At 59.8% G+C, this 13,139-nt stretch overlaps 1 protein-coding gene across 9 annotated transcripts in view; it reads left to right on the top strand.

Annotated features, from left to right (window-relative positions):
* The window catches only part of TNRC6A (trinucleotide repeat containing adaptor 6A), a 70,573-nt gene that overhangs the window by 7,745 nt on the left and 49,689 nt on the right, over positions 1-13,139 (top strand). For 2 of the 9 annotated variants that reach the window (XM_077187005.1, XM_077187007.1), the window contains exons 1-2: positions 2,092-2,422; positions 2,625-2,675. The exons of 1 other annotated variant lie outside the window; for it this stretch is intronic. In XM_077187005.1, coding sequence (XP_077043120.1) covers positions 2,181-2,422; positions 2,625-2,675 — 293 coding nt within the window. In that variant the 5' untranslated portion in view covers positions 2,092-2,180. Of the gene's footprint in view, positions 1-2,091; positions 2,423-2,624; positions 2,676-13,139 lie in introns of those variants that run through there. 6 more of the 9 variants (XM_077187004.1, XM_077187002.1, XM_077187012.1 and 3 more) reach the window with 4 other exon arrangements.

Genomic DNA, 13,139 nt, shown 5'->3' with positions numbered 1-13,139 from the left:
GGGACAGGGGTGGATGGCCCCAGCCAGAGGGGCTGGGCAAGAGCAGTGGGGTGAGCTGCAGGGTCTGCCCAGCTCTCCTTGCATTTATTCCTTCTCCTGCCTCTCTCACCCAAATGGGCAGGGCTGGGGCTCCCTCCTCACCGGCCAGGGCACAGCTGGGTCCAGACACCCTCTCCAGGCACCCCCAGCCACTCCACTGAGTCTCTGGGATCCCCAGCACACAAAGCAGAGCTCTCCCTTTTGATTTAATGAGTATCTGCAAATGTCATAAAAGACACGATAATAAAATATCAGATGCAGGAAAATGAGTGGCCAAAGGCATTGGAAACAGGGACGAGAGTAAACGCAGCAGATTAAGACACTAATTCCCATTCCCTGTATGCTCTCCATCTTTCCTGTGTCTCGACAGACAGAAATAAATGCCCGCACCTCCCGGGAAGCACAATGTGCCTCTCCCTGCTGGATTCTCACCACGGGCTGCCCACAGCCCTCACGGCCCATTTGTCCTCCAGATTCGATGCTTTGTCACTTCCAGAGGCTGCGCTGCCTCATCCCCACTCCCACCGCCAGCACTCGCTCCAAGGGCAGCTCAGATTCCAATGGTGACGGCTACATTTGATTTTTATTGCTCTAAGGTACCTCTGCAAACTAAAGACCCAAATTGTGCCTTTGTTTGGACCATGCAACAAAGCAACAGGGGCAGAAACAGAACCAGAAGGGAAAAGAGTCTCCGGGATTTTGGAGAAGCTGGCAGGTCCTGCTGTAACTCTGACACACTGAGAGCTGGGCGTGGGGATTCTCTTCCAAATGCAGCTTTGGAGCCAATCAACTGCCAGGAAATTGCCGAGCCCAGCGCAGCGCTGCGAGGGCGGGAGAGGATCAGCAGCAAGGTGATGGATGCGTTCATGTTTTAACAGGCCAACCAGCCCATAAATGATTTGCTGCGTTCTGGAAAAACTGACCTGGTCACAATGGCAATAAAGGGCTGTCCCCTGGGCTCTGCTCCAGAGGTCCACAATCCTCCCATGGAAAGGCTTAAGTGGCTTTTAACAATGTCTATTTTATATTGTCAGAGCCCAGGGCCGCTGTCTGTGCAAACACCATCGCTTCAGCTCGGGGCTATTGCAGCTAAAAGGGCCAGAAATGATCAGTGAGTGTGATGGGCACCCCTGGGCTCTGTGCTTGCTCTGTGGGGAGCAGGGGCACCCCCGGGCTCTGTGTTTGCTCTCTGTTTGCTCTGTGGGCAGCAGGGGCTGTGTGTGGAGCATCCTGCTGGGAGCTCTGCTGGGTGGGAAGCTCAGCAGTGTCTGCCCAGGGGAGGGTGACCGGCCTGGGGGCTCCACAGGAGCCCACCAGGGATGGGGCACAGCCACCAGCAGCTCCTCTAGGCAGATGGAGCCCAGGAGACTGGGCTGTCCTGGTGGATTCATGGCTGTACTGCTATTCTGCTCAGGCTTTGGGTGCTCCTGGGGCATACTGGGTGTTCCTGTCATTTATTCCTCTCGTGTCCTGGACATTCTCACCCTGTGCTGTGTCACTCTCCAGTGCTGCTGCTGTGCTCTTTGGGTTCCTGGGCCCTGCCATTGTGTGCCAGGCTGGTCGTGGCCTCTGCATCCCTTCCCACAGCCACTGTGGGATGCTTTTGGATTTCTCTGTGCTGCTCCTTGGTCACTTCCCAGGTTTTTCCCAGGTTGCAGCAGTGTTCAGTTGTGAACATGTGCAGCTGGGGAATTCCCTCCTGGCAGCAGGAGCAGGGGCAGAAATCCCCCCTGTGGGCACTGCTGACACCGCTGGGGCTCCGTGCCGTGGCACAGCCCCAGCAGAGCTGCTTCCCCCCGAGCATCCCCTCTCCCCGCCGGCCCCCTGCACGCACGGCTTTGTCCCAGCCACCGGCGGCAAGCGCGGCTGCCGCGAAAAGTAAATTTTATGTCCTTGCCCCTGTTTTTGCAAATGAGTGCAACTGTCAACTGCAGAATAAATGACACCTAATTACTGTTGGGGGGAGTTCAGGCAGGAGGGTTTGGCTGGGAGGGGATCACAGGGAAGCTCCAGCGCTGATGGAAAATGAACAAGATGCCGGCTGTAAGGAACCATAATTACAGAGGACTGACACACTGTGAGCTGTTTATGGTAATGAAGTGGTGCATCAAATCAAATTAACCTTAGTTATTTAGCACAGAATGCACCGAGGACTTGGCTCAGTAGACGCTAAATCCAAATCCGGAGCCGTGCCCAAACCGAGGAAGCGGCTCCAGCGTCGTTTTGATTTAGGATTCGTTCGGAGAGCGGCCGGAGCGGCGGGACGGCGATGGCGAGGGCGATGTCGGGCGGCGCGGGGAGCCGGGGGCCGCCGGGGCCGAGCCCCGCAGCGTGCGGCACCACGGAGCCCCGCACGGCGCCGCCGGAGCGGAGCCGCGGCCAGGTCAGTGCCGGGCCCGGGCCGGGGGAGCGGCCGGAGGGGGTCCCTCGGTGCGGCGGGGCCGGCCGGGCCCGGGCTGTCCCCGGGCTGTCCCCGCTGCTGTCCCCGGGCTGTCCCCGGGCTGTCCCCGCTGCCGGGCCCGGGCCGAGGTGCGGGCGCGCTGCGCTCCCGCCGCTCTCATTTCTCCTCTCTCCTCCCCACCAAGGCTGCGGCGCGCAGGAGGAGCGCTCCCGCCGGGATCCCTTGGCGCTGACGGGTGAGTAACCTTTCCAATTAACCCAAAGGCTCTGGGAAAGATTGATGAGATTTCGGAACGAGGGTCCCTCCGTGCGCCGGGCTGCCGCCGCGTTCTGCGTGCTGGAGGGAGGGATCGCCGTGCCCCGGGATTGCCGTGCGGGCGATGCCGTGCCCGGGATTACCGCGCCCCCGGCGATGCCGTACCCGGGGTTACCGTGCCCCGGGATTGCCGTACCCGGGATTGCCGTACCCGGGATTGCCGTACCCGGGATTACCGCGCCCCCGGCGATGCCGTACCCGGGGTTACCGTGCCCCGGGATTGCCGTACCCGGGATTGCCGTGCCCGGGATTGCCGTACCCGGGATTGCCGTGCTCCGGGATTGCCGTACTCGGGATTGCCGTACCCGGGATTGCCGTGCTCCGGGATTGCCGTGCCCCGGGATTGCCGTACCCGGGATTGCCGTACCCGGGATTGCCGTGCTCCGGGATTGCCGTGCCCCGGGATTGCCGTACCCGGGATTGCCGTACCCGGGATTGCCGTGCCCGGTGATGCCGTGCCCCGGGATTGCCGTGCCCCCGGGATTGCCGTACCCGGGATTGCCGTGCGGGCGATGCCGTACCCGGGATTGCCGTGCCCCGGGATTGCCGTACCCGGGATTGCTGTACCCGGGATTGCCGTACCCGGTGATGCCGTACCCGGTGATGCCGTACCCGGTGATGCCGTACCCGGGATTGCCGTGCCCCGGGATTGCTGTGCCCCGGGATTGCTGTGCCCCGGGATTGCCGTACCCCCGGGATTGCCGTACCCGGTGATGCCGTACCCGGGATTGCCGTACCCGGGATTGCCGTGCCCCCGGGATTGCCGTGCCCCCGGTGATGCCGTGCCCCGGGGATGCCGTGCGGGCGATGCCGCGGCCGCTCCGCCGGGACCGGCGGCTCCTGCCTGGGGCGCCGTGGCGAGCGGCAGGAGGGCGAAGGCACCCCCGGGCAGCGGTTCTGTAAATGATGCTCCTGTGCTGTTGGTGCCAGCGCGGTTTCTGTGGACGGCGGGGCAGCAGGAGGGTGCGGCCGGCTCAGGTCGGGGGTGCCGCGCTCCGGGGTCGCTCGGGTGCGGGCAGAGCCGGGCTGGCTTGGCCAGGCAGGAACGGGTGGCGCTGGCAGCGAGCAGAGCTGGTGAGCCCGGCACGGAGCGCCGTGGGGAGCTGCCAGCTGCTGGCACGGCCCAACAGGTGGGTTTGAATTGGTCTGGATTAGGAAATGTTTATTCAGTGCCCTGCGTGCCGGCGGGGGCCTCTGGGGAGCCGAGTCGCTCCTCGGGGAGAGGATTCCCCTACAGGACTTCCCACTTGTTGGAACAACACCAACTGCATCTCCAGCCAAAGCTTTGCTCTGTGTATTTCACGGAGTTTGGAGTACCTGCAGTCAGGTCTATCCTGAATTAAATTCTTTCCAGGAACCTGGTGTTCCCCTCCCAGGATGCCAGATCTTACCCAGCAGCATTTACAGCGCTGAACTGCCCTGAGGCTCCTCCCAGCCTCTCATCCTCAGCCCTGAGTACAGATGAGCACCCCAGGTGTCATCCCAGCAATTCCTCCCCCAGCGCAGGCTCTGAGTCCTGCTCCATGGTGGAGGCATTGGATTTTGTGGTTAGGAGTTCATTTCCATCAATATGAAAATGCTGTGTGAGTCCAGAGAGTTAATCACTACTGTAAGGGAAGAAAGAGCAGAGATTTCCTCTAATCCCCTTTAAATGGCCTCCAAATGAAGACTCAACAAAGATGACTAATGACAGACATGATTAAATTAATTTAGTAGGTGAAGCTTCAATGGAAGCCCCTAAACCCAGGTACAGGCTTGGGGCCCAGCTCCTCGAGCTCACTCACAGCCTCTTTGCCCTCTCAGCTGAGGAAAACAAACTTGTTAGCTTTGTTTTGTTTTGTTTTGACCAGAGCATTCCCCTTCTCTATTGAAAATATTTTTGTCTCTTTCAGCAAACCTTTTCCTTGCTGCTGTCAAATACCATCTCCCTGATGGGATGCTCAATCCAGTTTCAGTTCACAGCCAGCTGCATCCTCATCCCTCACCTGATGCTGCCCCTCGAAGGGTTCCCACTGAACACACATCAGTCTCTCACCAGCTGTCAATAGTAATGAAAGTCACTGGAATTTCTCTGGGGATCTCTGGAATGTCTGGGGACCCTCGTGAAGGTGTCTGGGGACCTCTCTGAAGAAGGTCCCCTTCCAGGCCCATAACATACCAAAACCTATGCAGAGAAAAGGGCAAAACTGGGAGTCCCATCCCCACAGCACTGAGAGTGATTAATGGGGCACCCGTGCAGTCCTTCTTGCTTTTGTTTAATTATCTTTTTGTATCTCTCGTGTCTCCCCAGGCCCGAGCGGGCAGGGATGTTTTGATGGATTATTTATGACACCCAGGTCAACACGTCCAAGTGTTGCTGCCTCATGATTTGCTGCTCTGCAGAGGCCAATAGAGATGCCTTATGTTATTAATTATGCCAATACATTTTCCTGAGCAGGGTGATTAATTGGGCTGTGCACGGCAGGGCTGTGGGCCTGTGCTGGGGCTGTTTGTTCTCAGGTGGAGGTGGCTGGAAGGAGGAGCAGCAGCAAAATCTGCAATTGGTCTCAGTCCTTCTCTTCAGAGCATTCAGGGGGAGGTGCAATTCCTGACGTTGCATTTTGCATGCCAGGGAGCCACGGGGCTGCAGGAGCTGCCTCTGCCTGGGCAGCTGGCCCAGGGGCACGGGCAGTGCCAGAGGGAGCACAGGATGCCACCCAGTGTTTAGCACTGCAGGGGTGGATTCCACTTCCATTGCAGAGACCCATCTGTTCTCAGTGAACTTCTGGAAAGTGGATGCACAAAGTTGTTCCTGTAACTCATCCTGTTTTCTTTTGCAAGCTCAGAGTGCGGAGCCTGTGCTGAGCATGGCCCCATACAGCCGGGGTACAGGACCCAAGGGGCACAGGAGGGCTGGACCCCATCCCAGGTGGGATCCCAATACCTGCTACCAGTCTGCAGGGCGGAGGCAGAGCACAGCCACAGTCTGAAAACATTCATAGGAAACCTTTTCTTGGCAGAAGCCTCCTCGGCTCGCCAGGCACATTTACTCAGTGCCAGGGCTTCAGCCTCCCTGGCAGGCTGACCTGTGTCCCCCTGTGCCCAGCCTGCAGCAGGGCCTGGGCAGTGTGTGTGCATCCCCAGAGCCTGGCAGATGTGGTGCTGCCTGCAGAGCCCGGCTCTGCGGGGTTTCCTGTGGGGATGGTCCCGTCCTTGTCCCTGCCCCGGCGCCCCGAGCGCTGCTCCTGCCTGCAGGGGAGCTGAACCCTCTCTGTCTTCTGTCTCCATGAAGGTCAGAGAGGAGCCGTCACTCTCTAGGTGCCGAGGGTCCCACCTTTGGTGCCACAGGACTGGGAACAGTCAGGCAGCTGCTCGCTCTTCCACATGGCTGCTCTGTGCTTGCGTGTGCACTGGGTTTTCTCTGGCCGTTTGTGCCCTCCCTGTCATGAGTGTGATTTTGATGGTTTGTGTCTTCCACGCCACTTAGGCCTGGCAGTCACACAAAGCCCTGTGCTGGTGGTGGGAGCTGCCCTGTGCTCCCACTGATCTCACAGACCCTGAGCTGCAATTTCCCCAGCAGCGAGTTCTCCCTGTGGCAGGAGGAGCAGAACAAGGGGTGAGGGGCAGTCCTGGCTTCCCCAGCATCAGAACCCCCTGAGTGCATCCAGCAGCCCTTTGGGCTGTTAGAAGCTCCAGTCACGGTCAGAAATCCTTCAGAAGAGGAGCTGCTCCTGCAGAGACTCGGATTTATGTGCTCTGGGCAGCAGGAGCTCCCTGTGCCATACCTGGGGAAGCACCGTGCACACCGTGACTGCTGCAATTTCACACCGCTGTGAGCTCACCCTTGCTGAGCTGGGGAGATGAAAAATGTCTTTATTAAGGAAAGTCCCAGGCCCCTGACTGGGAGCTAAATGTTGCTTTAATGTGTGCAGGGAGGGCAGGGAGGGAGCCACAGTGGCTGCACATGGACTGTGCACACGGGGCTGCAGTACAGGGACCCTGGCGTGTGGTACAGGGACCCCCGTGTGCCCACCCGTGTGTGGTACAGGGACCCCCGTGTGTGGTACAGGGACCCCCGTGTGCCCGCCCGTGTGTGGTACAGGGACCCCCGTGTGTGGTACAGGGACCCTCGTGTGCCCATCTGTGTGTGGTACAGGGACCCCCGTGTGTGGTACAGGGACCCCCGTGTGCCCGCCCGTGTGTGGTACAGGGACCCCCGTGTGTGGTACAGGGACCCCCGTGTGTGGTACAGGGACCCCCGTGTGCCCACCCGTGTGTGGTACAGGGACCCTCGTGTGTGGTACAGGGACCCTCGTGTGCCCATCTGTGTGTGGTACAGGGACCCCCGTGTGTGGTACAGGGACCCCCGTGTGTGGTACACAGCCCCCGTGTGTCCGCCTGTCTGCCCGCCCGTGTGCGGTTTGGCCGCGGGGCCGTGCGGGGCCGTGCGGGGCTCTGTGGGGGCTCTGTGGGGGCTCTGTGGGGCTGTTCCGGGGCTCTGTGGGGCCGTGCGGGGCTCTGTGGGGCTCTGTGGGGCCGTGCGGGGCCGTGCGGGGCTCTGTGGGGCCGTGCGGGGCTCTGTGGGGCTCTGTGGGGCCGTGCGGGGCTCTGTGGGGCTGTTCGGGGCTCTGTGGGGCCGTACGGGTTCTGTGGGGCCGTCCGGGGCCGTGCGGGGCCGTACGGGCTCTGTGGGGCTCTGTGGGGCTCTGTGGGGCTCTGTGGGGCCGTGCGGGGCTGTTCGGGGCTCTGTGGGGCTCTGTGGAGCCGTGCGGAGCCGTGCGGGGCCCGCGCCTCCCGCGCTCCCGCTGCCCCAGCGCAGGCGGGGAATTCCCTCCCCGGGGCTTTTCCAGTCCCGCATTCCCATCCCTGCTCCAGAGCGGCCGCAAACCCTGGAGCTGAGTCAGGCCCGGAGCCTCCTCCGGCTCACGCAGCCCCGCGGCTCGCCCAGGGCTCCGTCATTATCCCGCATCCCTGTAATTAGCTGCTTAGGCTGTGATTGCCCCATTGTCCGCTGGATGGGTTTAATCGTTCTTTTCTCCTACAGTGGCAATTTTGTTCCAATTAATTATTTCAGTTTGAACAGCAATAGCTGGTTGAGTTTAGAGAGAAATTAAAAGGGTAGGGAAGGATAATGAGGAGTGAGCTAACAAGGGAGAGGTTGCAGACAGGGCTGCACGGGTCCCTGCTTCCCTTCCAGGCTCCCCAGAGTTTATAGGGCCGGGAAAGGCTCAGGGAGGGAGCTCAGGGATCTCTCGCCCTGCCGGGCTGACCCAAACACTGCCATAAAACACAGACACATGTCCCTCACTAACTCTGGGATCACCCAGCAGTGTAGGTGACATCTCAAGGTGATTTTGGACAAGATTGATCTGGATTCCTAAAAATTTAAAAACAAATAAATTTCGGGTTAGCCAAGGTTTTGAAGGGAGTGAAAAAAATATTAATGCCTTTCAAGATTTACAAAAATGCTGCCTGGGAAATTCATGTATAATTCAATGAATTCCAGAGCAGTTTGAATATTTAAATTATGTACGGTCAAAGCAATAAAAAATCTGCATTTCCTCACTCTGAGCCCCCCAGACGCAGCTCTCCCCAGCACGCCCTCCCCAAAGGCAGCTCCTGCCTCTGCCCTCCGGAGCTATCGAGCCTCGTGGCTCTGAGGAAATTGAGCTGGACTGGAAAAACGCGGCCGAGCGCGGCCGCTGCTCCTGCCCGGCTGCTGAGCAGCGTTGCCAGGGCGATGGGCACGGCTGGAACCGGCCCTGGGGAGGGGAGATGGGCACGGCGGGGACACCGACCCCACTGCCCGCAGAGCCCCTGCAGAGCCGGGGAGCCGAGCTGTGGGCAGGGAGGATGGAGGATGGAGCTGGGCAGGGAGGATGGAGGAGCCGAGCTGTGAGCAGGGAGGATGGAGCTGAGCTGGGCAGGGAGGATGGAGCTGGGCAGGGAGGATGGAGAATGGAGGATGGAGCTGGGCAGGGAGGATGGAGCAGCCGAGCTGGGCAGGGAGGATGGAGCTGGGCAGGGAGGATGGAGCTGAGCAGGGAGGATGGAGCTGGGCAGGGAGGATGGAGCTGGGCAGGGAGGATGCAGGATGGAGCTGAGCAGGGAGGATGCAGGATGGAGCTGGGCAGGGAGGATGGAGCTGAGCTGGGCAGGGAGGATGGAGGAGCCGAGCTGTGAGCAGGGAGGATGGAGCTGGGCAGGGAGGATGGAGCAGCCGAGCCCGCAGCCCTGACAGGGGGGATGGAGGGGTCTCATCCCCTGCCACCTCTCCTGGGGTCTCGGGGGCTGCTCTGCCCTCACTGCACCTTCCCCCACGTTCAGTGCCGTCCTTCCAAGCCCCTGGATGTGTCCGTCTCCTCTGGCCGGGCTGTGGCAGCTCCCGCCTCTGGCTGCAGCCAGGAAAAACGGGAGAACAGCGACAAACTGCTCCCCTGCCCCTCCCTCCAGCCTCCCTCCAGATGCTGTAAATTTTCATTAGTATGCTGTAATTTAATGATCGGTTCCCAAGAGAAAATTATTCTTCAATTTACCAAAACTTCCCTGTTAATTTAAGCATTATAGTGGGGAGCTGGTGCTGGAGCCCATCCTGCTGCCCCTCCCACCGGGCAGGGACAGGTGAGAGGGACAATTCTAACTAAAATCCCTCGGAAATCTCCCATCCAGGACTGCAAACGTGTTCCTGGGAGCACGGAAAGCAATTTCCTCCTGAAACAAGAGCTTATTTTGACCCTGGCAAAGCTCAGCTCACTCGAGGTTGATGCAGGCAGACTGGGAGAGGCAGAATGTGCTGGGCTGGCTGGGAATGTGCCAGGTGAGCCATCGGTGCCCACCCAGGGGCAGCTGCCACCGAACCCTCGGGCCTTTTAAACCATCGGTGGGCCCTGGAGCATCCTTGGCAGGGCTGCCCCGTCCCGGGCAAGCCCCTCCCCGGGTGGGGGAGGACCAGGGCGGCTCCGTGAGCTGCTGCCGGTCCCTCTGCGCGTTCCTGCGGCTCCGGGCCCTGTGCCTGCCCCCGGCGGTCATTGGGGTGCACGGGGGTGGCTCTGCTCCTTAGGAGCTGTGGCAAAGAGAAGCTGCTCCGTGCAGGGAAGGTGCTGCAAGAGGAGCTCATGAACGTGAATGAAGAATTGGGTCCAGGGGGCTCATTTGTCTGAGATCAGTTCACTGTTTCTCTGGTAATGTGGGAAATGAGGGAGGGGGACCTGAGCCTGTCCTCAGTGACTGGCCCTGCCATGTTCCCCTTTCTCTGTGCTGCTCCCGTGGGACAGAGCAGACTCTGGCACTGCAGGGCTGCTCCCACTCCCAGTGCCCCTGCTCACACCCGGCTGCCCCTGCCCTGCCAGTGCTGCTGTGTGTCTGTCCTCAGAGCCCGGTCTCTGCAGCAGCAGGTCTGTGTCCCCTGCTGTCCCCTCGCTCTGGTGGCTGCTGGGCAGAGCCTGCTCCCAGAGCTCAGGAGGGGCTGGTCCTGCTCTGGCACAGCCACTGACACAAGGAGGGGCCGGTGCTGCTGTGTGGAAGGCTCCAATGTCAGCTGAAGCTTTTCTGGGTGATTTCCCTCGCTTTCCGAGCAGGTTTGGGGCACAGGTGGGAGTGCAGCCCCACGGTCACAGCCAGGGCTGGCAGCCACCTCACCTTTGCCCGGCTCTGTTAGTGAAGGCAGAGCTAAAAACCACAGCAAGGGCTGGAGGGGAAGCCTGGAGCCATCCTTGGCACCGTGCTCCCCTGGGCACGGCAGGGAACGAGGCTGAGCTCTCTCCATGGCCGTGGGAGGAGGAGGAGGATGAAGAGAGGGGGACATGGGAGGAGGCCACACTTGGAGCTCCCTGGAGCTGATGGAGCTGAGGCTTGGCCATGGGGCTGCTGAGCCCCTGCCAGCGCTGCTGCAGCCACCAAAGGAGACCTCAGCACCCCTCCAAGCCCAAGGCACCTCCCGATGCCCCCAGCCCCAGACGTGGCTAAATTAGAAGGGAAATCTATTTCCTGTCAGAAAAAACAAAAACAGGGGAGCAAAGTCGGTGTTAAATATAGAGATATGATATGTAAATGAATCTGACAACTGAGTGAATAAAAAATGAAGGTTTAAATTATTGAAGGGTGGGAGGAGATGGTGCATGCAAATAGCATTAATGTGGAAAGAGGCTGTGCTCAGAACAGGGAAAGGAGGTTTTGAAACGTAATTATTTCTTTTAAGGAAAGGGCTACACATAAAATAAAAGCCAACAGAGCTGGTGTGTGTTTGTCTCAAAGCCTTTTCTCTCTTGCCTCTCCCTTTATCCTTCTGGCTTTTTTCCCCCTGCAAAGCAAAGAGAGAAATCAAAGGCTACTGCATATTTTGGCTTTAATTAAAATAAGAGAAATTAAGTTTTAGTTGCTCACAAGAACAAGTGAGTCCCGGGGATGGCTGATGACAAGCTGCTGCTGAGAGGGCAGGAGCAGGTGGTGGGGAATTGATTAGGTGGGGACAGGGCTCAGCCACCCCCTGGAATGGGTGGGGACTCCAGCACTCTGCAGGGAAGCAGGGCTTAACTTCCATGGAGAAACCCCCACCTGAGGCTGCCAGCCTGCCAGGAGGGCTCCAGTACAGCTCCCCTGTGTGCACACTTTGCTGGGGTCTGTCCCTGCTCCTCCCTGTGCTGCAGAGCCCGTGGGGCTGCTTGGGGAGCAGTCACAATTCAGCATTGAAAACAGGAAACTCTCTGGTGATTTTTATCAGTGCTGAAGCTGACAAGGAATTGTCTGGAGGTAAATCTGCAGGCACAGAAAGTGTCCCCATCACCCTCCTCACAGCTGTATTCCTGCCTCCCTGACCCTCTCCAGAGCTGATGGGGCAGGTTGTGGGTTCCCTTTCCCTAACTCACAATGTGATGGCTTGGGATGACTTGTTAAAGCTATAGATCTAAATGTCATTTATTAGAAAAGTGCCTCCCTGGGGATTCTTACCCTGCACTCATTATTTGTGTGTGCTGACAGTGAACTCTGCTGGGTCTAATCTGTCTTTCTGGCTGTTTACACAGCCCTCACTGTGGCAGCACCTGAGTGTCTCCCTTGGCCAAAAAATGATGGTTTGCTTCCCAGTCCCCCTGTGCTCTGCACAGCCAACAGGGCTTTGGGCTGTATGGAAGGATATGGGACACATTTTCCTGTTCCCTTCCGAGTCACCCAGGGTCTGCACAGGGTGTGGTGCCATGCAGGGCTCTGCCCTGCCCAGGACGCTGCTGTCAGAGTGCCCTGGCAGCAGCTCCTGCCTGACGAGGGCCCTGGGCAGGGCTCCCTGGCTGCTGCCCCAGCTGCACCCTGGCAGGACACAGAGCCACGGGGACAGGGCAGGAGCAGCTCCTGCTCCCTGAGGGATAATTGACCCTCCAGGCACACAAATCGTGCTCACCACGACCAGCCCTCCATGCCATAACTCTGCACAGGACTGCCACATCCTCCTGCAGGTGATCTGAGATCCTGGGGATGTGTGGGATGGTTTCTCTGTCTGTGTCCTTGCCCAGGCCAGCCCAGGGTTTGTGCCCCCTGCACGAACTCATTCAAGCAGTATTTCCCCCCTGCAGTTTTTGCATCAGTGAAATAAGGGGCAAAGAGAATTCCTCCATGGATCCCCCCTCGTTTTCACTGCCCCTTGGCAGATGCCATTCAGGTCCCAGCCTGGGCGGACACGGAGCCAGCTCGGGTCGCTCCAGCGTCTCTGCAGGGCTCAGGGCTCTCCCTGCCGTGCCTCTCAGCTCCGGGGCTCCCGGGGCTCCCGGGGCTCCCGCTCCATCCCAGCGCGGCGCTCCCCTCCCCTCCTCGGCCGCTGTGTCTCCATGGCGACCGCAGCGCTCTCCCTGCCGCAGAGCATCCTCGGCTCGCCGCTTCCAGCGCTGCATTTGTGCTCCCAGCCTTTGTCTCCCGCCTGGCGCTGGCAGCCGGCCAGGCCAGGCATCCATTTCAAAGCAGCCTTTGTTTTATCGGTGCAGTAGCTGCTCAGAAATCCATGGGATTCAGTCCGGGTGAGAACGCTGCGTTTCCTCGCCTCCTCCTCCCCCAGCCGCGCTGCCCCAGCGGGGCCGGGGTGGCCCCAGCGCCTGGCAGAGGGCAGCAGGACGGGCAGAGCGAGCGGGGGCACGCGTTCTCCTCCTGGCACGGTCAGATGTGCCATTTTCAGCACAGCCCCGTCCTCGGGGCTCGGGGCTGCCAGACCCGCTGAACCGAGACAGGAGTCAAGAATCCAGCCCCCGGCAGAGGAAGACAGTGCTTGGAGTGAGCTGGCAGCCCGAGGCTGGGATCCTGGCCAGCTTGCTGCCTGTCTCCTGTGTGACTGCCAGCCGTGCCAGAGGCAGGGCAGGGCCAGCTTGCTGGACAGTGCAATCCAGAAATTGTAATATCCATCCTTGCTGCCAGGGAGTTCAAGGGA

This window comes from Agelaius phoeniceus, chromosome 16 (assembly GCF_051311805.1).
Source record: "Agelaius phoeniceus isolate bAgePho1 chromosome 16, bAgePho1.hap1, whole genome shotgun sequence".
Lineage (NCBI taxonomy): Eukaryota > Metazoa > Chordata > Aves > Passeriformes > Icteridae > Agelaius > Agelaius phoeniceus.
Note: the sequence above shows the minus strand (reverse complement) of the source record. Positions and strands in the feature narration are given on the sequence as shown.